Here is a 25,266-nt window from a genome sequence, read left to right on the forward strand (position 1 = left end):
GGGTAGCAGAGTCCCCCTAAAGAAATGCCCATTCCTATAGATTGGCTGTTGGCAGCAGTCTGGAAAGATCACCTGTAGATGAGCAAAGGCTCCCGGAGTTAGATGGTGCCTGGCTAAAAGAAATGGGAGAAAATACCCACCTGGAAATTAACCCAAAATTCCAAGGGGTTAAGACAGGAATGTGAGAAGTCCTTTGTGAGCTGGTCAGCAGTTTCATCTCTTTCACTCTCCAGCCTGCTCTTTAACTTAGAACACCTCTGAATTTTTTTTTTTTTCTTATCACCCAAAACCATTTCATGGAGTTGCTAAACAATAATATAACCAAAAGTAACAAATTGCTTTATTTAAATACTTCTTTCTTTCTTATGTTGACTCTCATTCTCAAAGGGAAGGGCACCATAAACCACAAATAAAACCAAAGGACCAAGGACACCCAGTATTTGCTATTTTTCAGCAGTGGAATGGAGTCAATCGTGTGTTCCTTTGTATAAGAATTATTCCTGGTAACAAAGAACTAAGTAGTTAGAGATATGCTTAATGTTCCTATTTAATATGACTTGTCCTGAGTAGTTCTTCCAATATTTCCTCTATTTTTCTGATTTCATATAAAATATTGAGTATCCTTTCTTTACTTTGGTCCAATGACAGACACAAGACACACCACTTAGAATCTTTGGTCTGAGAAAGAGTTGAATCTTTGCTACCAACGTGGTCCCTGGGGAGCTGGTTAGAAATGCCAAACCTCAACCCCCATCCCCAACCTATTTTCCTCCTGGTGAGTCATACATGTTAGTCTGGGTTCAACCTAGAGTTCCCAGTGTGGCAATAACTTTCAGAATGGATTAGTGAATGGTTAATTTATAATAATAAAAGCATAATATGCTAATTAGACTGGATGTCCTCCTGGGCCTGCAAGAGAAGCCTGGGTCCAGGGTGCCAGAGGGAAGCTGGTGCTGGTAGCTAGGATAAGGAAGGCCTACTCTTGCACAAATTTCATGCATCGGGCCTCTAGTTATTAGATAACTAGCTCTGAGGTCCCTGTTATTTATTTTCCCTAGGTTTCACTGTCCTCATCTGTAAAGCAGGAGAATTGAACTGATGATTTCTAGTTCCCATGACTGCTAACCCAAGATCCTTTTTATTTCTAAAGTTGTAACTACTACATAGCCAGTACTGAAAAAATTATGGTCAGGTCAAACATGGCCCCCTTTCCTGAAATATCTTGCAGTGAGATAAAACTGACACATGCAAACAGCAACCAGAAATAAAATATCAGACCTGGTTTGATTGAGAGTGATAATAGCATTGACATGAGTTTGCATTCTCAGGAAAAGTCAGTGAAAGTCTTCGAAAGACTAGAATCATTTAAATAGATGAAAGCGGAGGGACTAGATTTTCTAGGATTTAAGAAACAACATTAGCCAATACAGAGAGAAGTAGGGAAATGACTCTGAATAAGTAGGGCAAGGCCTAATTGTGGAAGTCCAGGACAGGCAGAATGGGAGTTTATGTATGGTATAACAATTTGAGTTGGAAAATAATATGTTCAAAAAGGATTTGGGGAAAGAAGTCTGCAATTCTGATAAATTCCCAGCCACGTTATTTTCAAGTGTTGCTTATTCACCATAATCTCTTTTGTCACTATCAAGAATTCTGGTATTGTTTCCAAGGGGCTCCATTTTTCTTCTGTTTTCAATTCTTTAGTTTCTAGGTGGCATCTGGTTTATTTCTCTGGATATATCATTAGCATGTCTGTTTGGTAGTTTAATTTATCGCTTTATTTTTCATTTAAATTGTTATATTTTAATTTTAGAAATCTTCTATTTTTTATTATTTTTCAAATGAATGTGGTCATTCCTTATAATCTCTTGTTCTTTGCTCACATATTCAGTTTTCCCATATATGTTTTTTTTTAACATACTGGTATAGCTATTTCATACTCTGTGTCTGATCATTTCAATATCTTTGAGGATCTTATTCTACTGTCTGTTGTTTCCTTTTGTTCCCATTCATGCTGCTTTATTCCCTTGTGTAATTATTTTACTATGAAATTATTATTTTCCCATGGAAATTATTTGAGATCTTGATTGATGGAACATTCCTACACAGAGAATTTACATTTGTTTCTGCTAGCTAGCTGGAGCCATTACCCCAACAAAACCATTATACATTACTGTGTTTGAGTTTCTGAAACCATGGTAATAGTGTAGATATGGGCCAAAATCTTCGTGAGGATCTATTTTTGTCTATAATTAATCAGAGGGGAATTTTGTTTTCTATTTAGGGGAAAAGGTAAATAGGCAAACTTCCTGATCTCTTCTGTACATCAGACTTATTTTTTTCTTCCTTAATCTTGAGGGTGGAGGCCTCCGAAGTATCCCAGGTTTATAGGGGATCCCTAGTAAGACTCACCCACACTGCATAAACCCATTAGAGCAGATACCCAAGGTCTTCCAGGGTTTAGGAGGAACTGACAGGGTTAAAGTCTGCTTTGGTGCTCCCTTATCTCCTGAGATCCAGCTTCCACTCTGTTTAGGAATCAGGATATTCCCTCTTTTCATGACAACTCAGCACTGCATTACAACAGGCTTTCAAATATATTTTCCCAGTATTTTCATTGTTTCCAGATGGAAATGGAAGGCTTTATACAATTAAACTGAGGCCTAAAAGTAGCTATGTATATGGTGATATAAATAACTATATTTAGTTACTCAGTTTAATTGTATATATATATATATATATATATATATATATATATATATATATATAGAGAGAGAGAGAGAGAGAGAGAGAGAGAGAGACAGAGAGAGAGAGAGAGAGAGACAGAGAGAGAGAGACAGAGAGAGGTAGATAGATAGATTTATTATTATATGTATTTATGGCATTTCATTTATAAGTTACTTGTCACAACTTTGTTTCTGGGTGTATCTGGCAATATAGATGCTATACATTTTGATTTTTCCCCCCCAACTATGCTGCAAGAGAAATTTGCATGCCTTTTGTCACTTGTCTTCTTTGAAAGATAAAAAAAAACTTTTGGTATGCAGTTACTACAGATTTAAATAAATATAATCAGCTGTTACCTTATTTTAAAACTAGAGGCCCATTGCACACTATTTGTGCAATAGGCCCCTGGCTTCACTCCCAGCCAGCCACCAGGAGCCAGCAAGTCCCCTCTACCGGGCCACCCAGGAGCCGGCATATCCCCCTCCCAGGCCTCCCAGAGCCGGCAAGTCCTTGCTTCTGTCTGAGGCACCACTCCAGTAGCTCCCTCCGCCACCTCCTTCCCCTCATAGTAGGTTTCACACTGCTCTGCACATGGATATGCAAATTAGCCTCCATATTTGTTGGGTTAATTTGCATACTCTGATTGGCTGTGGGCATAGCGAAGGTATGGTCAATTAGCATTTTTCTCTTTTATTAGTGTATAATAGATTCTCATTACACTATGTAGAACGATAGAACTTTTTCAAACCTCTTAAAATAATAGGGTCACAGAAACATTACATCCAGGTCCAGCTGGCATAAAGGAATCAGTTATATTGAAAATATTAGAAACATTTGAATTGTTGCACAAATGTTAATGCCAGTAAAATATAAACATTATTTCCTTTTAGGAAAGAGCATATTCCAGGAAAAATTGTGCCTGTGCTTCATTTAAGAAAAATAATTTGAAAGTTTGTAGTTATTCACAATTCCAATAAAACCTTTAAAAATAGTGTCTCCCTTTGTCTAATGAGGCTCATTTGGTAAAGATGATTTACCCCTTTTTAAAAATCTGGGTTCATATGAGACATTTTCTCAAGTAAGTACACATCTCATTCGTCACTGCAGTCACTAAAAATAAGCCCCACTCAGCCCTGCCCTGTCTAATCCATGGCTGTTCTTCTTCCAGTATGTGCGAGTATCTTTCGATACAAAGCCTGATCTCCTCTTACACCTGATGACCAAGGAATGGCAGCTGGAGCTTCCCAAGCTTCTCATCTCTGTCCATGGAGGCCTGCAGAACTTTGAACTCCAGCCAAAACTCAAGCAAGTCTTTGGGAAAGGCCTTATCAAAGCAGCCATGACGACCGGAGCGTGGATATTCACTGGAGGGGTTAACACAGGTAACTGGGAGTGGGGCAGAGAAAGGCAACGTAAGCCACGAGAGGACTGTGACTAAGATAATTTTCTCCTAAAGTTAAATATATTTATATCCCCCCAACTTCTCCTACCCATGTGTCTCTACTCACTAGTTATCTCTTCTGTCATCATTCTCTCTCTCTCCTTTACCTAAATAATAACTCTGCCATTATTTCTCAATCAAGTAGAATTACTTACGCAAAAGAAACAGGTTGTGATATTTAATATTTGACTATACAGAATTTTTAAATATGACTAATGTAATATCATAGGATATTTTCAATATCTCAAGTTGCCAAGTAAGCACCCAATAATTCTTTTTAAAAAATTTTTTTGTTATTTTTCAAATACAGCTAACATTTGATATCATATTAGTCTCGGGTGATCAGCATAGTGATGAGACATTTATATAACTAATGAAGTTATCCCCCAGTAAGTCCAATATCCCCTGACACATACATATTTATTACAATATTATATGCCTTTGCTGTACCCAATAATTCTTTAAGGAATAACTTTTGCTCTAAATTAGAAGCTCTGCTTCTGTTTTAAAATTGATTTTAAGTTTGATGGAAATAGCTTTAATTTTTGTAAAATGCCTTTTCCATCTGGAACATAAATTATTATAGCAAAGTCAAGAATATTATTTGCTTGCTATTTCAATTTTATTAAATAATCTCTACATCAGTAGAAGATACACTTCACTCTGAATTCCAAATAGTTTTTTTTCAACCTGCAAAGACATTTCTACATTGTGATACAGGCAGGTTGTCAGACCAATTCCTACAAATCCACTTACACTTAAGTGCTAATCTGCAGAATTAATGTGCAACAGAGAGTGGAATAGATGCCTGTAAATTGTTTTGACATATTTCCCCAGCCTGATCTGAAGTGCCAATTGAAAGTACACAAGTAATGCCACAGTGAGTTAATTCAAACTTGTTATGAGACTCAAAGTCTGCAGATGTAGGCAAACTTGGAGGTAGTGGAATATTCTAACATTACCCTGGACCAACAAGTTTTAAATAAAATATGATCTCAATGTTGTTTATTCTTTAGTTTATAGTTTAGATGATGTTTGAGTGAGACCTGCACTCAGAATTCTCCTCAATACCTAGAATTTGAGAGCATTCAGCATGGAACTCCATGTGCACATTTCAGCAGTGAACTCTGAGGATTGCCCAAGCTCTTCATTGTTATTGTGAAATCCTGGCTTAGTCTATAACTGACATGATCTTAGGTTGGCCTGCTCAGTCAGCTCTTCACTGTTTATTGTGTAGTGATCAAACATCTACAGGGCAATTTTCTTTCAATTGCTAGGCTTTAGGGCTCCATCTTTCACTCACAGCTTAGTAGGCACCATTCGCCTGGGATTATTCACTGGTTTGCTCTCCTGACATAACTTGTACCTCATACAGAGACCAACTCAAAATTGCTAAAGGTTTTAAAAAAATTCATACCAATCTTTTGTTTCTGAATACTTGTTTTTCTTCTTTTATAAAGCACATCAAATAACAAGAGAAGAATTTACAACATAAATACAAAAGCCGAAGAGTTCCTTTCTGCCTCATTCCAGGCTTGATGTGCCATGCAGTACTCATTGCGAGGTTCTAATGGTGACACACTCAGATTGCATAAGAGATAATGGTGGCATTATGGCAGATGGAAGGGCATTAACTTCTTGTCCAGGACTACCCTGAAAGGAATTTTGCATATAAATTGGGGGAATTTTTAATATGAATATTCACAGCTTTGTTTCTTATATTTTAAACCAGTGCTCTCACTTATGAGATCCATAGATAAGCTAATAAGTAAAATTGATATTCTTCCCAATACTTCCAGAATAGCTCAATGTAGATTAGTGGTTATTTACACTATTTTGTTATTTGATTTTTTAAATGAGGATCTTTCTGTTTCCTCTTACAAATATCTCAGAATCGAGTTGTTTACACATGTATGGTGCGTGCATGTGTGTGTATGTGTGTGTGTGTGTGTGTGTGTGTGTATGTATATATTTTTTAATTGATTTTTTACAGAGAGGAAGGGAGAAGGATAGAGAGCTAGAAACATCAATGAGAGAGAAACATCAACCAGCTGCCCCCTGCACCCCTACCGGGGATGTACCCACAACCAATGTACCGTACATGCCCTTGACTGGAATCAAACCTGGGACCTTTCAGTCCACAGAGCAACCTCTATCCACTGAGCAAAATTGGTTTTGGCACCTGGTGTGTTTTGTGTGCTTAGTTCATTGTATGGTTTGTGAGCCTTTACTCTGTGCTTTACTGACCTCCCCCCCCCCCCCAAGGAGTTTTACACTTAGAGGGACCATCTTCATGTGCAATTATGATTCATGACAGAATATGGGGGGGGACATATTGAGCTATTCAAGATATGCAAACCATATCCTGTTTAGACTTAGACAAAATAAAATCGAACTCAACTTTCATATAGGAGGAGATGGAACTAGGTGTGAAGTTTTCTTTGAGCAATGGGTGGAAATTTTGTAAGTGGAAACATCTTCTCTTAGAGAATATATTTCATATGTTATATGAAAATTACCATTGAAGAGGGAGGCAAAAAGATTTTTAATTGAATCTTTTTTAGATTGTTTATAAAAAGATAAATTATAGGTCTCCAACCATTTTATAAACTTAAATTCTCACTTTTTAAAATATATTTTATTGATTTTTTTTTAAAGAGAGGAAGAGAGAGAGATAGAGAGTTAAAAACATCGATGAGAGAGAAACACTGATCAGCTGCCTCCTGCACACCCCTTACTGGGAATGTGCCCACAACCTAGGTACATGCCCTTGACCAGAATCGAACCTAGACCCTTGAGTCCACAGACTGACACTATCCACTGAGCCAAACTGGCTAGGGCTGAATTTCTCACTTTTAGCTACAGTGATGGGGAAAGCCATTATAATAGGAGAGTAAAACTATTAGAATGATAAAGATAAAAAGGTATATTTATATATTTTTATTTTTTTGGAATTTTTTTATTGTTTGAAGGATTACAAATAGTAGTACATATGTCTCCTATTTTTTCCTTTTGACCTCCGCTCAGCCTCCACTTCCCCGCATATGCCTTCATCTCCTATAGTTATAGAGATAAAGAAACTTTGAACAAACTATAGTGGGAAGGCAAGGGAGGTTGGGGGCAGGGGGCTGTAAGAGATCAACCAAAGGACTTGCATGCATGCATATAAACATAACCAATGGATATGTATTTTTAACATGAACTTTCCATGGAATATGCCAACATTTTCTTTCCAAATAAGGTCTGCACATTATTGAAAGATGTGTCCACAAATTGAAAGATGAAATCAAGGTTGACAAAATCTGAGCTGACACTATTCTATTTGACCCTAACTCTTACAAACTGTGGTATAAATTTAATATAATGTTACATATTGTGCTTTTTATAGAATACAGTCATAGAATTGGTTCTTAGTCATACTTAATACATCATTATACACAATTATATTTATGTTTTTATAGAAGTTAGATGCATTTTTTTCATATAAGATGGGATAAGAAATGCATTGCTGGAGTTCATGTTACAAGTCTTGGCAAATAAATGTATCTGGCCTTAGAGGCACAAGTTTATATTCACATAAACGATGCAGTTTGTACAGAAATGTGTCAAAATTGTGTATTCAGTACATTTAATCTTGGGAGAAATCGTTCTCACAGTTTATTTTAGAACAATGGAAAGTAATTGCTTTAAAAGGCAAGAGTCATACTTCTCTTTTTCCTCTTAGGTGTGATTCGTCATGTTGGCGATGCCTTGAAGGACCATGCATCTAAGTCTCGAGGGAAGATATGTACCATCGGCATTGCCCCCTGGGGAATCGTGGAAAACCAGGAGGATCTGGTTGGAAGAGATGTAAGTCCTGGGAGTTTCCCCTGTATATGTAACTTCTCATAGGGGTGATATCAAAAAGTTAAATAAGCCAAAACCAGTTTGGCTCAGTGGATAGAGCGTCGTCCTACAGACTGAAAAGTCCAGGATTCGATTCCAGTCAAGGGCATGTACCTTGGTTGAGGGCCCTTCCCCAGTAGGGGGTGTGCAAGAGGCAGCTGATCGATGACTCTCTCTCATTGATGTTTCTGACTCTCTATCACTCTCTCTTCTTCTCTGTAAAAAAATCAATAATATATATATATATATATATTTAAGTTAAATAAAATTGCAATTCAAAATATACACATTATATTACTCTCTTAGTCCCTACCTCCCAAAGTGAAACTTATGTTAGGAATCATTTATTGAAAGACTATTCACTTTCCAACATCTATCTATGAAAACTCCAGTGTCAACTCTTTTTACTAAGAGATTTCCTAAGTAAGACCTATCAACTGCCTTCTTGGTTTGAATCAAGCAGTGGTCTCTCCTCACCCATCACATCTTGCAAGTGCTGTTGGCAAGGTTAGATTAAGATTAATTAACAACATGGACCCATTGACTCACACACAAAGAGGTCTCTCCTCACCCCAGCTTCTTTATTATTTGAGTGCCTTTCACCTAGATCTGGAACACTGCAAAGGGAGATTATTTGCAGAGAGCTGGCTTCCATGGTTGGTCTTTCTTTTACTGAGAGCTTGGGTGAGGAGTGGGCATCATTGGGTTCTTTATGTCCCATTATGGAAATATTTAGAAGCCTTGGCCAAATTCAGCAAGATGCCAACTTCTTTTTTCTATTCTGATGTCCAGAGCCACACACTGACCAATCAGTCAATAATTCATCAGAGAGAATTTGGGCTTATATTTATCTGAGTCATCATCTTATTCATGAGGTCTGACAAAAAATCAAGAGAGAAAAAACTCAAAGAAGTTGAGAATTAACTGGTCTTAAACTGCTTTTTCTGTTGCATTGCAATGCACTGAAACCATCTTACTTCAATGCAGTACAATATATGCAATTTTTTCAAATTCAAACAAAATACTTGAAAGAAAAGAATAAAATACCATGAAACACAAACAGCAAACAAATACTCTTTGACTTCATTAAGGTTTTTATTTTAAGCTATAAGTAGTGTCCATATCAGTGTTACCAATTTACATGAAGACATGCTAATTTATCCAGAATATGTAGAGTAAGAAATGAGATATTAGTTTTATCAGTGGAGTATCCCTGTAGCTGAAATTTACTGCCTGTTTTATATCACACACAAATTACATATCTCAAGCAGCAATTCCCAGCGTTTTTTGTAGTCAGAAATGACTATAAAAGTAATGTCAATAATTTTTTTTCAGAGTGTCTGGGACTGGTCTTCGATGGAGTATACCTGGATTAGATTCCATGTTGGCTCTTAAGTGTAGGCTAATTGTGACCTAGAGCAAATATACTTCCTAAAGAACTAGAATATGTTACAATGTTGTAATACCAAAAGCATTTATTAATGTATTTTATTAACAAATGAGTTAATTATTTAAAATGTTGTGATAACTCAGAAGTCATCTTTAAATATTCACAGCTTCAGCATCTCTATCATAAACCTAAGTTTATGATGTTAGGTAGGAGAGGTATTCTGGAACTTTCTCATTCAAATGATCTAGAAATAAATAGAAGCTGAATTTTTCTTTATTCAAGAGAAAGTAGCGAAATAATTATCTCCATTGCCTAAACATTTATAGAGAATGCTGGCCTTTTTATAATATTCTCTTTGTTCATCTTATAAATCTCCTATGATTGCAGAAAGACAATGCTTATATTGCATTTATTTGTTTTGATGAGTTAAATTACTTCTGATTAATCTTTCCTCCCATTCCTGCATTTTTCTCTGATTTTACCTCCCCTTATGCTATTTTTATTCTTTTCTTTTTTTCCCATATTTCTTTCCACTTGTATGCCAATAGGAATTTACCAATGCCTGTGTCAGTAGGATTTAATTATATTGTCTGACTTCCCAATGAGAAATGGTCTTGATACTAGCCTAGAGGGCAGAAAAAGCCACTTGTGTATACAGTAAATTGTGCACATTCATTGTCACTGCTCACAGGAGTCTAATAAAGGCAAGCCATAGCTCACCAACATCCAAGTGAACCCACAGAGAGAGCACAGAGAAAAGGAAATGAAATTGGCAGGTTGTAGAAAACACAGGAAAAACAGTTGTATTTTAGTTCTTCAGTACATCTTTTACCAAGATCCACTGAATTTCAACCACGCTAGTACAGTTTTTCACAAAAACTGGGGAATTGGAATATACTTAGAATTTCCCAGGCTCTTATTTCTCAAGCTGTAAATTATTGTAATAAAATTGTTTGGTATATATCATGACATAGTTTGAGGGAATTTTTAATATGTGTTTGCTATTCTACTATGATCATTCAAAAAGAATGTAATGGTAGGTTGCCATAAAAAGTAATATATAAGTAAAATGTTGATCATGGTAAAAAAAAAAAATCTCCCTAAAAAGTCATCAAAATAGAAATGTGTTCTGCTAAGCTTAAGTAGTTATAACAATTTTCATAGCTATTTTAATTTAGTGCCTCTGCCCTTTTTCTTCTATTTTATATAATTAAACTTGCATGTAATAAACATTAAAAAAAAATAAGCCTCATGGAGCAGGGGGAAAACACTACAGTGTTGTTAAAAATCTTTGCCACTTCAGAATTCTATCAAAATGCAATTATTTGAAAACATAAAATAGTGGTATTTTTTTGTCAAGTCCATCTCTGTATTTCAGAATAAAATTGAAGTGGCACAAAATAAGTGTCAAGGGAAATCTAGGAAATTTACTTGAAATAAATAAAAATATAAGAAAAAAAGAAAGGCTCCATTTCTTATGCTCGATCTTTACTGCTGTGGGTCTATTGCCCAACTGATAGAAAATATAGATTATTTTATTTCTGTGGAGCTGGCTCTCAAATGAGCACTTTTAGAAACTGGGCATTCAAGTATTACTAGAGTTATGCTATTTATAGAAGCAGCTGACACAGCAGTTGCTAGTTGCTATTCATCTCAGAATATGAATATCCCTTTGGAATGCTACTATAAAGGCAAAAACAGTTCTAAACATAAAGAAAAAAGATTAAATTGCCCCGAATCTGTTTCAAGATATCCTAAAGCATTTACATTACTTCCCTTCAAGTCTTAGCTCTTAGCTAGACATTAAGTTAGACTTTAAAGATACAGGCATGTATTTTTGGACTCTCAGAGCTCCAATTAGAGCCTCAAGTGTAGGTGCTCAATTAATACTGATGAAGCTGAACTGGGCCTGGTGAAATTCAGGCTACAAGGAAAATAAACATTATGAGGAAAATACTATGGTAGATCTTAACTAGTTTACAACTTTATCCCACAACATTATCGCTAATCTTATTTCCAAGCTTGGTCATTACTATGGTGAAGACAGAGAGGGCATTTTTTAATCTGCATATGAATAGAAAACTATTTTCTTATTTAGCAATTCAAGATGGGAGGTAGATGGTTGTGTTGGGAATGGGGGCCAAGTGTAGACTGAGAACAGGCCTTTCTCTAAACCCTTTGAGAAATGCATGCTTCACCTAAATGAAGGACAGAACTAGCCTTGGTCCTTTAAATTTAAATATCTTCTATTCTATTTAACCAAACATTTCTTTTCTCAATTAATACAACAGACTTTGGTTAAGAATATTGCTATGAATATTAGATAGTAATACTTTTTTGTCCTGGGATTAGACTTGAAAATGTATATTGTTTAGTTATTAAGGCGAATCTGGCTTCTGTGCTTTTTCCATATTATTCTTACTGCCCCTTTCTTCTATTACAACCCACAGAATTCTACACTTCAATCAAACTAACCTCCACCAAGTCACCTTTTCTGACTAACTTTATCCCAAATGTCATATCCTGATTTATCCCATAACTGTCTTCTTCCCCACCTTAATTAATAACTCCTCAAAAATAGAGACTGGGTTATTTTTGTTTGTTTCATATTAACCACTGATGTAATACTTTTTATGAACATGAAACATTGATACTCCACAAGATTTGATTGTTCCACTTCTAAATGGATTATAAAAACACCCTGTTCTGTCTTCATAAAATTTCTATGAGTATAATCATAATAATGGTAATTATAGTTTATTGGGCTCTTATTTGATGATGCTCTTCTGTGCTGGCATATATTATTATCCTTATGACGTCTGTGTTATCCCTTTTCATAGTAAGGCGGTGAAATAAGGATTAGAACCAAGATCCACTGTCTCTGAAGCACATCCTCTTAACTACTCTGTTTCTCCGAAAATAAGATAGTGTCTTATATTAATTTTTTCTCCCTAAGTTGCGCTAGGTCTTATATTCAGGGGATGTCTTATCTTTCCATGCGCTAGGTCTTATTTTCAGAGGATGTCTTATTTTCAGGGAAACACAGGTAGTAGTATGTCAAGTAAGATATAAGGAGATATTTAATTATATTATGTTCTTATTATTAGTTGAGATAATTGGCAAATATCGTATGCCTGTAAATTGAATTTAAAATAGATTCAACAAGTGTGGTCCTTCACTTTGTCCCTAGATAGTCTCAATCTGTATAGATGATTATGAAAGTGTCACCAGTGTAAAGTCAAGAAAGAAGATCCAATGTATTTTAATTTTCATATGACTCATTTTAGACTTGTATTTTTTTATTTTATTTTATTTTTTTAATATATTTTATTGATTTTTTTTTTTACAGAGAGGAAGAGAGAGGAATAGAGAGTTAGAAACATCAGTGAGAGAGAATCATCGATCAGCTGCCTCTTGCACACCCCCCACCAGGAATGTGCCCGCAACCAAGGTACATGCCCTTGACCGGAATTGAACCTGGGACCTTTCAGTCTGCAAGCCGATGCTCTATCCACTGAGCCAAACCGGTCTCGGCAATACTTGTATTTTTTTAGAAAACAATCTTCCCGGAGTTTTTTTCAGAGAATTGAACAATTTATAAAGCCATTATCATTTGTTTTTTTCCCAAATCTAGATTAACAACACACATGTCAAATTAAAAATCTAGGCAAAATCACAAGAAAAAATACATTTCATTTTAACTTGAGGATGAAAATTGTGTTTGGGGAGATTTCCAACACATCATCTTATGTGCTTATCAAATTATCTTGACATTCAAGGACATCTTATAGTTTCCTCAATTATAGATTTATTCTCAGAATTTTATAATCTTTAAGAGTTCTTATATTTAATTGGAAAATGTTCTTTTGATATAATTTTATATTTCAATCCAAGAAAAATCAAGTTTAATAATACCATTGAATGATAATTCTGATATATATATATATCAACTCAGTATAGGAATAACCAAGTATGACTTCATATTGTAAGCTCAGAAAACTTAACACAGTAGTGGTCCTTATGCAGAGTTTATTGGATTTTTTTTCATTACTAGGTTAGATAAGATTTATCCAGGAGATGTGAGAGGAAAAGTTCTCAGGCAAAGAAACCCACTCAAGTCTGCTACACAGAGCTTCCAATACTAATTGAACCTGGACCACACATAGGTTCTAAGCTAATTTACTTACAGGTTCTAAGCTAATTTACTTACAGGGGGAATGCAGATTCAGTGAAGACAATGTTGAATTTGGATATGGTCATGCTGATTCCAAAGTTCTTTTGCGATATCCATGTGAAAATATCCAGCAGGCCAGTGAGTCTATGAAGCAGGATCCAAAGCTACACACTTAAATTTGTAAGGTATTGCATAAGGATGACAATTACCTGAGCCATTTTGGTGGATGAGATCATCAAATATGTAGAATAAGAAAAAGGAAGGCCTACACTTGAATCCTGATGCTCTTCCAACATTTTATGGCTGAGCAGAAGAAAGCAGCCTACAAAGGAAACCAAAAGATCTTAAAGGTAGGAGCAAAACTAGGGAGTGTTATGGAATCCAAGGGGAATGTGTGTTTCAGGATGGAGTGAAGGGTAATGCCAAATAGAATTGCAAGATTATGGAAGGTAAGGATTTGGAAGTGTTCATCCAATTAAGATGGACATCATTGACATCACTGGTTCCGTCTGTATCAGAGAATGGTGATGATCAAACTCCCATTTTAATGGGTTAAGGAAGGAGAAGTAGAGATGACAAAGAGAAATACTCTTACAGATTTGATTGTGAAGAAAGGAGATATGTATGAGTAACTGAAGGAAGCCATAAATTAAGGGTTTGGTTTGTTTTTTGTTTTGTTTTTTGTCAAGATAGAAGAGACTTGAGTTGGTTTATATGCTTATGATAGAGAGCTAGAGATATTATTAGTCGTGTAATATTGCTCACGTTACCTAACCTCTTTGTGGTAGTTTTACCATCAGTAAAATGGGGAAAATGATAGCAATACTGAAACGAACAACCTTTTACTACCATTAAGAGAATTAAAAGATTATCTGTATACAAGTCCTTAGATGGGTGCTGATATTTATTAATCTCTAAAAAAAAAAGTGTTGATCTTATTATTGTTGTGATTATTTCAGTAATAAATGATAAATCTCCAGGCTAAAACTTCAATATCCTACCACCAGTGCTTTGCATACAGTCTTTCTTCTTCTGCTTTAGTTACAAGGGCACAGACGGTTAATCTCCCCTTAAGCTCTGGACTCCTTCACCTCAGGGTCTCTCTAGAACTTTTTTTCTTTTTTTTTTAATCAATTATCCCCTAAATGAAGAAGGATGGTGTCTGGGTCAGACATGTGAGGAGAGTGGAGGATGACAGTTGCAGCCCCCGGGGAGAATAAGAACCAAGACTGTTCAGAGCTCACAGGAGAAAAAAATGCCAGGTAGCATAGAGAACCCAGAGGGGACAAGAAGTCATGAAATTATGATGCATAGCAAATCCAGAATAGAAGGGAAAGGATACATTGTGAAGCCTCAAAGAAGATAATAATACACTACTGTATCAGTTATCTATCGCTGTGTAACAAATTACCCCAAAACTTGATGGCTTAATGGCTTAAAAACAGCATTTATTGTCTCACAGTTTCTGTGGGCCCCAGAAATTTATGAGTGGTTTATCAAGATGGTTCTGGCTTAGGGTCTCTCTGAAGGTACAGTGAAGTTGTCAGTGGGAGCTGCGTCATCTGGGGCTCCAGGACCCTCTTCTAAGAGGACTCCCTGGCATGGCTGTTGATTAGGAGTTGCTCACTGTGTGGACTTCTCCAAAAGGCCACTTTATTAACATGGCAGTTGCTTCCCCCAGAGTAAGTGATCCAAGAGAGAGCTAAGAGGAATTCTTTAACGGCCTAGATTTAGAAGTCACATACCATTGCTTCTGTTTTCTTCTATGTCTTAGAAGTGAGTCACTGAATGCAGCCTAGACTATGGGAAGATTTTCAAAGAATTGAAACATATTTTAAATTTTTCTCAGTGATACATGGTGATTTCTAAGGCACATAGTCCCTTTCCAACTCAAGGGTCATTTCCCACTGCCAGAAAGCCCTGTGTCTGAATGGTACCCGGTTCTTCACAGGACAGGAAAAAGGGAAGTGAGCCTATTCAAGGGGAAAGGCTGACATGAGAATGGTGCAACTCACAGCCCACGCATTGAGCACACTTTCAAAGCACTGCAGAAAGATGTCATTGTTCTTTCCAGGGGTTTTAGTGGGAGTCACAGAGATGAAGTATGTGGGCCCTGTTTGGAGATGGACCCCCGGGTATGCTGCTTTCTTGTTTGGATTGCTGAGCTGAGAGGCAGCATCTGGGTTTCAATATGACCCTGCTTTATACCTAGACTTACAGCTGAGCTGGCTGAATAGTATATAAAAACCAGTGTCCCCACTAGCACAGGCCTCTCTGTGATTATAAGGTCACAGTGCCTTTCTTTTCATTTTTCATTTTATTCTCAGTCCCTGTGTTTCTTTAACTCACACAGAGGTTGCTTCCCACTCCTCTTCTCTCCCAGAAACACATGCCTGATCCTAAGAGAACCTCACCACTCCTTTCTTTCTCTCTCTCCAAAGCACAAACCCCATTTGGCTGCCTGCTGGTGCCTGCCCTGACCTCTGTATACTATACAGTTCTAGCAGACTCATCTGGAAATGAGCAGCTGTCAAAAGGACTGTAATGCTCAGCTAAGCCACTGGCAAAAATGTCCAGCAGCAAAATCATAATATACTTTATAAATTTACAATCAGGCTGGATCCTCTGTTTTCCCCATAAATGTCTCCTGGTCTGTAAAGGAATTTATATGGTGTTTTGAGGAAAGAATGATATTGGGGCAAATTTGGCCAAGATTGCTTTACTTCTCTGAGCCTCCATAGTTTCACCTAAACAATAACCATGGAATGAATTAATCCATGTGAAAGTGTCTAACTCAGTGCCTGGCATACTGTGGTCAGAAAGTGCTAATTTTCTTCTTGCCTTAATTAAAATCATAATGCTGCCGAAACCGGTTTGGCTCAGTGGATAGCGTCGGCCTGCGGACTGAAAGGTCCCAGGTTCGATTCCGGTCAAGGGCATGTACCTTGGTTGCAGGCACATCCCCAGTTGGGGGTGTGCAAGAGGCAGCTGATTGATGATTCTCTCTTGTCGATGTTTCTGACTCTCTGTCCCTCTCCCTTCCTCTCTGTAAAAAATCAATAAAATATATTTTAAAAAATTTAAAAATAAATAAATAAATAAATAAAATCATAGTGATATTGGGAGGAGAAGAATGACTCTGTGAACACCATCACCCCCTACCCTGCTACTTGCCTGGGTAAGGCTCATATACACCTTAGCAGGTAATAAGATCTGGGGTTGCATAAGACCTATGATTGGTGACTCAAAAATATGACTCAATTCAATTCTATTTTGCTCAAAAAAAGAATCAATTCCCTTTCATTGTAGAAAGCACCACAAAATACAAGAGATCCAAGGACATGAGCAAACCACTTATTTTTGTAGCCAACACACATAGAGGGTCATTGTTCTACACTAACTTGAGGGGAAAAAAACACAACTGTACTCTTCAAAACAGAGTGTTCAGACTCAATTTTAGAGATAGAAAGCCTTTAAAAACTACAGTCATATACTTTATATATGAGAAAGCTGCCATCAAAAAAGTTTCTTTTACTATATGCATTTTTAATATTTATTGTGAGATACTACCTAGTTGAGAGATTATACTGCATGTCTCCTCCAGCTGGCAGACTGGTACTTATCACATTCATTTTCTCAAGACATTCTTAATGAGAAAATGAATGAATGAATCACACATTAGTAACTAGAGGACCTGGAATTAGAACCCCCACTATGACTTCCCATTATGTACTCCTAGGTGCGACCAGAACATTCATGAAAGTAGCGAGGAAAACTCAAGCAGGTCTTAGATTAGCTCCCAAGTGGTCAGCTCCTAAGCAATCGATTTAAGCCCACATGGAGAAAATAAATGCAGCCCTCTGGCACCAGCACATGAAGGACGTTCCATTTTTTCATGGTGTCTCTGGATCAGTCCCTTCCTGGCAATGATAATAACCTTACAGATGCCTTATACAAGAGATCTTCACCTCTAGTAGCCCCTTAAACTGCTCCTACTTCATTGCCTCTTTGTTTTAGAGTCAAGGTATGCAGACCTTGGAACCAAAATTTTACCAATCTGTACAATGGAGTAATGAGTGAAGAAGTCTCTCATCTACTCTTGAGGTACAAGAAAGAAAGGCAAAATGTCATTACATAGAAGTATCCTGGCTCATAGTACCCGAAGACTACTAAATGTCAAAATTCCATTTCTAACCAAATTTCCCTCCTGGATCTAGATACTACCGTATTCACCAATGATAAAATATCAATTGACATATAGGTCTTTCAGATACTGATCAGCCTATTTCAACCCATATGCCTCATCTAAACTATAAAACACAAAAAATTATTCCAGTGACTTTCTTCTCAGTTCTCTCAAGAGGTTACCTAACTTGAACCTGTATTCATAGGAGAGAAAGTGATCCATTACATACAGTGGGTGCTGTCAGTCATTAGGGCTTGATTCTTTCAGGAAACACTGGCTGTGAAACACAGTAGAGTAAGCTAATATATCTATAAGTCATGAACATATCAAAATTGTTCTTACTATGCCTGCGTAGAAGTGCATGTACATACACACACATATACACACATTTTTACAAAGGCCTCTTTTTATGAGCTCTTAAAAATAAAAGTTGACTTATTACCTCCAATGTTTTGTCAGAGATAAACATTCATTTTTATTTTATGTAATGCAAAGGCATTCTTTTTCTCTATTTGAAAAACATAACAAGAAAGTCAGTAAATCTTTTGTAGATATGCAAATTGAAACTCAAACAAAAATAGACTGCTGGAATGTTTGTAATGAAGAACATCAAGTGGATTTTATAGGCAAGTTAGACCAAAGTGCATCCCTCAGAAGTAACCGGGTAATTATTTCCTTCTTTTAGTTAATCAACAAGTAATAGTTCTAGAGCATCACCCTCGTAAATGGCCTGGGAGGACATGGCAAAGAAAAAGCACTGTGCATATTTTGCCAACTGATGGCTAATGTCTTTTGCCTTTGCTTACATTCCCCATTGAAATCTCTTGTGTAAAACAGAAGTCTGTGATTTGTTTCTTTGGGTCACTGTTTCCTTTTGGTCACCAGTTTGCGGTTAGAAAATCACTTTATAGTTGGTAAAATAAAGCAGAGTTTAAGAAGGAAATTACCCTTATAGATTGCCTGGCAAGAGCCAGGTATGGTGCCATGTATTTTACACATAATCTCATCTAAGGTAAGTGGTTTTATTCTTTCCCTTTTAAAGATTAAAAATATGAGACTCAGATTTTTTGAGAACTGGGTTTCAAACAGATTTCTATGGCTCAAACATTCAGAATTGTTCTAGGATTCAGCATATCTTCCTCCAACGATGACTAGAAAATAAATTAGGACATTTTAATTTTATACTTATATCCCCTATTCAGCAGACACAATTTTTGTCAAAATATGATCACCTTTCATTTACCCTAGATATAAGATTTAAAAAAGTTGGAAGCAGCAAGATAAAGAGATTAAAATGCCTAGTGATTCTGTATACCTGACCTTCTTGTCATGACTGATTCAAATGTACTAGTATTCCCAAAGAACTGGTGTGCCATGTTTCCCAAGAAAAAAAGGTCAACACTCAGAAAACAGAAGCACCAGTGTCCTTAGAACCCTGTGGTGAGGGAAACAGATACCGCGAATATAGTCTGATGATTTAATTTCGTCCTTTTATTCTCAGATTATAGTGAGTACATGAGGTTGGCCCAGAATTACTTCCTGCCTTTCTTCATTTGAAAATGTCACTTTCCCTGATGGTCTATAATTAGGTTCTCAAAAATTATAAAACATGTCCTCAAGTCTCAGCTAGAACAAATGTCTGAGTTCACGGTTGTGCAGAGTTGAACTTATAGAAAATCTACTGTCCCCTGCTTTGGGTCTTCTCTTTGGACATGGAGCCTGCTGTTAGGAAAGGGAGGACAGTAATGAAAGCATTTTCTTTGGTCCGAAAGCACCAAGCAGAGGTACTTTAAGAAAAGGGAAAAGTCATTCTGCTAAGCCTCATTCAACCAAACATTAATATTTATTAACATACTCTGATGTAGAATGAATGTTTTATGATAAAAAATGAATAACAACAAAATGGGAATTTCAACCACAAGTGACCTACTCTTCCACTGATGAAGAGCTCAGGATGGAGTTAGCCAGCCATTGTCTCTGTATGTGGGCGGGGACTCTCATTCAGTAATGCAGAGGAAGTAATTGAATACCACTCCATGTGATTACTGGAAACACTACTCAAAACGTTCTGGGCTTTTATCAAAAAGAACCAACTGAAATGAAGCAGTGAATTAATGTTATGTTAATGCTACATAAACAAATAGGACAAACATTAAAAGAAACAAAAGAAATGCAGGATATTTCACAAGCTCAGAATTATACATTTTAACTTCAGATTAGATAAAACCCCAAACGATTCAGAAAAGAGAGGCCTTCCCCCCCCACACACACATTTTGAACAAAAGCATATCTGTTTCAAGTTGTCCTATTCATTCATTTACTATTTATTGAATAGATTGTGATTTCTAGACACATAGAAATGTGACACTTCAAAATAAGCATCAGGTATAAAAAAAAAATGACTTGTGTGAGATCTTTACTATTGCAGACTCTCTTTGTTAAGTTAGTTTGTAATTCTTTTTAACAAACCACTCAATCTTACTGCCCTTTTCTCATGGTGAGTTATTACATATTGAATAACATTTCACCTTTATAAGTAAGGTACACACTGCACAAAGGCACAGAAATAGTGACACCATGGTTTATATTTCTGCCTGTCCATTTCAAAGATTCAGTGCAGGGAAAACGTAATGGCACCATGTGACAGTGAACTGGTTGAGTCTTCCTTCTCATGGTCTTGAGAAAAGTTTCTATGTAAGTACTTTAGCAATAGATTTTCAGCAATGTTGTTTTCATTGTGTGCAGGCAACGTGGAAAGGGAGATTGAGCATAAATTTGGAATCAGACAGGCCTGGGTGTGAATTCTAGTTCTATGTGCAGCGAACTCTTGAAAAATCTACTTTACCTGTTTCTTCATCTACAAAGTAAATACAACACCCTCTAACTTGTCAGATTTTTGCAAGGAATATAGATAATGTAAGTAAAGCAACAAACTCACAATAGGTTTTGCTTTCCTTTTATATAAAAAATCTGAAAGGCCACACTAAGAATTGTTCTTTTTTAAGAAGTGTAATTCACCGTGAAATTAAAATAATGGCAACAACAAAAGTATAACAGTTATGCCAAGACCGGTTTGGCTCAGTGGATAGAGTGTCAGCCTGCAGACTGATGGGTCCCGGATTCAATTCCGGTCAAGGGCATGTACATTGGTTGCGGGCACATCCCCAGTAGGGGGTATGCAGCAGGCAACTGGTCGATGTTTCTCTCTCATTGATGTTTCTAGCTCTCTATCCTTCTTCCTTCCTCTCTGTAAGAAATCAATAATATATATATATATATTTTTAAATACAACAGTTATGATCATTTTGAGACTGATTCATATTCATCTCATGAGGCAGTTATTTTACATTCAATGTTTATTTCCACTTAAATAAGATGTTGAATAAGAACAGTGTTGATCTAAAATAATAGAATTTCAGATTATTGAATAGGCTTGACAGAAAAATTCACTTCCCCAACCCCCAGCTTTCACCATGTCCAGAGTCATCATTGCTCTGCTGTGTCTATTGGGGTATGCACATGATAGAGAAGAGAAAGCAAGAAACAAAAACCTAAATTTAAAAATTATTTTTAGTTCCTCAACAAATAACAGATCAACCTCAAAATGAAACAATCCTTCATGTGCCAATTTCTGTGTACAACAAAAGCATAAACTCTAGTTCTGTGTGCATTTAGTAAATAAATAAATACATAATTCTTTCAGCATAAAATTGCTTCACACAGAACATTCACCACAAATCTTGCTTCTATCCCAACCAGTATTAGGAAGAGGAAGTAGACTGTGCTTTCCCTGTACCAAAGGATTGGTTTTTCTTCTCTCTCTCTCTCTGCCTATTTCTCCTTTTAAAATGTGGCTCTTTTCTCTGACTTCTGCCTCTTCCCTTTGAAATCTTACAGGTTGTCCGGCCATATCAGACTATGTCCAATCCCATGAGCAAGCTCACTGTTCTCAACAGCATGCATTCCCACTTCATTCTGGCTGACAATGGGACCACCGGGAAATATGGAGCAGAGGTGAAACTCAGGAGACAGCTGGAAAAGCATATTTCACTCCAGAAGATAAATACAAGTAAGTAGCTGCTTTTCCCACTCTCATGCCTCCTCGGAAGTGTGTTGGAAGTGAATAACTTCAAGTACACCTTGCAGAAATACTATTAAAACTTAAGCAAGTCTCAAACATGGATCCTTATGATTTCTACGGGGCCAGTGGTTAGAATGAGAGGAAGTTGTCTAGAGGAGGACAGTCGGAGGCCTAAGAAAGGATCACCCACTTGATTAGCGGACTCCATCTCATTTATCACGCATGGAAAGTTTAGCCCCTTCTGGGGTTTGTGGATGCAGATGAGCTTTTCTCTTCTAACTTTTCCTACATCTTTTACACAAAATGTTCTTAAGAAGGAAAGGCACCTCAGGGAAATTGTTTCTATTTATTACACTATTTTGATAGCTAGAAAAAAAATTTGACTTTGATCTTAGCACAGATATGGCTGTGCAAAGGAATTTCAAGGGAACTGACATTATTTAAACTAAAACATCATGTGTAACCATCTTGATGAAACTTAAATTCTGTCTCATAAGTATTCATTCATGGTTCTTGATACGTATGTATTTAGATATATGTATACCACATGATATGTATCCAATGGTTACACTAAAGTTCTCTCTTCTGTATTTATGTGTTCTATGCTTTATTGTGCACACATTTGTTTTAACTGTGAAGGGTAGCATTGTAACAACAGCATGGCTCACCCGCTCACAAAGTGACTGGCATTTCAATGTGATAGAGAGGAATGAAAATAATCTGTCTCTTCTCAGAAAATAAAATTCAAATTGTTTTCTCAAATTAACATGAGGCTTCTCTGCAAGCTCAGACTTTGTAGTCATCCATTGTATATCCCATCAGGAAAATGTGGATTGAATTGATTGAACTTTTCAAAGTCTGCAATTCCAAATAAGAAAAAAGTTCTCTCTGGCTGGATAAGTTCTCAAAAGTTCAGTATATTGTGATTCAACTTGTCCAAATGGCTTTTCTCTTCTCTAGCCTTTTCTCTGCATCTGTCGCAAGTGGGATCTCCTTGCTATAACCACCTTTCTCCCAGGACTGGGATGTTCAACCTAGGAGACCACAACTACTTCTTCTTATTCTCTCCTTTCTGGTTTTACTTTTGAGGAACTGCTGCTATTTAGGCAGTTGGCTTTCATACCTTCATCTTTTTCATAGGGAAGTATAGAACAATAAATTTTGGTGTAAGCCATCAAAATTGTATTAGTAAACTCCCTTCTATCTAAGAATCCTCAACTGTCTTTGGAAAGGGAAAACATGGCATTATCCTGAAGGAAATGTCTTTTGGGGGGGGAAAAAGAGAGAGAGAGAGAGAGAGAGAGAGAGAGAGAGAGAGAGAGAGAGAGAGAGTGTTGTGTAAACTAGTGTTCTCTGTTTAAGTTTTTTATAGGCTGTAGCCTTACTTTGTTTTTACGTCCTCAGATTAAGGATGAGAGCCTACCTGGGAGTGATCTGAAAGCTGAAGAGTGGGGAGCAGGGTGGACAAGAAGCAAACTCACTCAAGTTTGGCTCAGTAATGAGACAGAATCTGTCCAGACGAGCCAATCGTGTCATTATGTCAGCCCTCAATGGCAGCTGAGATGGTCAGTCAGCAGTGTTAGGAGGAGAGGTAGGAGTGATTGTATAAATTATACAACCAACTAAGGGATGCCTGCCCCGAATTAAAACCTATCCAGGTGTCTCACAGGCTGCCTGAGGAAAGGATGTTCTATCCTAATTAGCCAGCCCCTAATTTAGTCTCCTGAAAATTAGACTCTATGCTGTCATTCACTTTATCACTGTACCACAAAAATACTGTCCCCCACCCATCACACTCAGAGTTTCCAAATATACACTCAGCATTTCTTCATTAAGTGTCAGTCCTCCTCACTGCTTATGGGTGACCTGCATGCCACAGTAACCTTTCAACAAGTCTATTTTCTTACATAATGATAGAATCTTCTGAAGAGTATTTTCCTTAAATATTAAGTGAACCCTGCTCAGGAGACCTTTAACCCCTTTTTGGTTAACCTGCCAGTTGTATGTAATAGCATGTTACAAACACAGTGTCTGCCATATGTATACTACGCTGGCCTCTCATCTCTCCCTCCCTCCACTCCTTGCTGTTGCCAACAGTCTGTCCTGAGTTTCATCATTGGTCATTGTAGGGCTTTGTTTTTAAAGGAGAATCCTTTCAAATGTGAGTGGTTGTCTGCTTTGGAACATTCTTCTATTTTCAATTTTCTAAACATCACATTTAACATGCAAAGCCTCAAACCATCCCAATCCTGCTTTTAGTAAACAAGTATTTCTTGAATTCTTATTATGTACCAATTGTGGTTAAGGTCAATAATAACAGGAGTAGACATCTCATTGAGCTTAAGTCAAGAGGGGAAAAGGAGTAATAAGTAAATGAGTAAACGCGTAAATATATGATGCTTGGTAATAAAAAGCACTAATAAGAAAAAATAAAGCAGAAAGTTATGTGCATGTGTATATGTGTGCATATGTGTGTGTGCATGTATGCATGTGTGTTGGGGGGATAATGTAGATTAGGTGGTCAGGAATGGCCTCTATGAGGAGGTGTTGTGTAAGTAGAGACCTGAAATTAGGGAGCCAGTTGTGGAAAGAGCATTCTGGGGAGAATGAAAGCAGGGACAAAGGCCCCAGGTGTTCAGTGAAGAACAAGAAGACCTGTGTAAGGAGTTGGATTTTATTCTAACAGAACTTGGATCTGATAAGTTACAGGAGCTCCCTTATGCTGAAACCAGTTTGGCTTAGTGGATAGAGCATCGGCCTGTGGACTGAAGGGTCCCAGGTTTGATTCTGGTCAAGGGCCATATACATTGGTTGCGGGCACATCCTCAGTGGGAGGTGTGCAGGAGGCAGCTGATCGATGTTTCTCTCACATCGATGTTTCTAACTGTCAATCCCTCTCCCTTCCTCTCTGTAAAAAATCAATAGAATATATTTTTTAAATAATAATAATAAAATAAAAATAAAAGACCAGATTGAGGTACAGAGAGTTATCAAAAGAGACCTGATTAAGTGAGTTATCAAAAGTGACCCAAACCTTTAGTTAGTATTGCCAAACATCACATATACTAAGCTTGAACTAAAATAAGCACAGGTCCATAATAAACAATATCTCCTACTTATTTTGTTGATATTCACATATTCATACAAGCTGAATCAACTTAGCACATTCCCATCCACCAATGTGTATGTGTAAATACACACACACACACACACACACACACACACACACACTAGAGGCCCACTGCACAAATTCGTGCACTAGTGGGATCCCTCAGCCTGGCCTGCGGGATCAGCCAAAAGCTACTCTCCAATATCCCCCAGCGGATCCCAGATTGTGAGAGGGCACAGGCCAGGCCAAGGGACCCCACCAGTGCATGATCAG

At 37.0% G+C, this 25,266-nt stretch overlaps 1 protein-coding gene across 15 annotated transcripts in view; it reads left to right on the forward strand.

Annotated features, from left to right (window-relative positions):
- Positions 1-25,266, forward strand: part of TRPM3 (transient receptor potential cation channel subfamily M member 3) — a 663,453-nt gene that overhangs the window by 452,378 nt on the left and 185,809 nt on the right. For all 15 annotated transcript variants that reach the window (XM_045580124.1, XM_045580129.1, XM_045580126.1 and 12 more), the window contains exons 4-6: positions 3,896-4,109; positions 7,893-8,017; positions 21,701-21,872. In XM_045580124.1, coding sequence (XP_045436080.1) covers positions 3,896-4,109; positions 7,893-8,017; positions 21,701-21,872 — 511 coding nt within the window. The remainder of the gene's footprint in view (positions 1-3,895; positions 4,110-7,892; positions 8,018-21,700; positions 21,873-25,266) is intronic.

The sequence above is a fragment of the Pipistrellus kuhlii genome, unplaced genomic scaffold (genome assembly GCF_014108245.1).
Source record: "Pipistrellus kuhlii isolate mPipKuh1 unplaced genomic scaffold, mPipKuh1.p scaffold_m20_p_12, whole genome shotgun sequence".
In the NCBI taxonomy this organism is placed as follows: Eukaryota; Metazoa; Chordata; class Mammalia; order Chiroptera; family Vespertilionidae; genus Pipistrellus; species Pipistrellus kuhlii.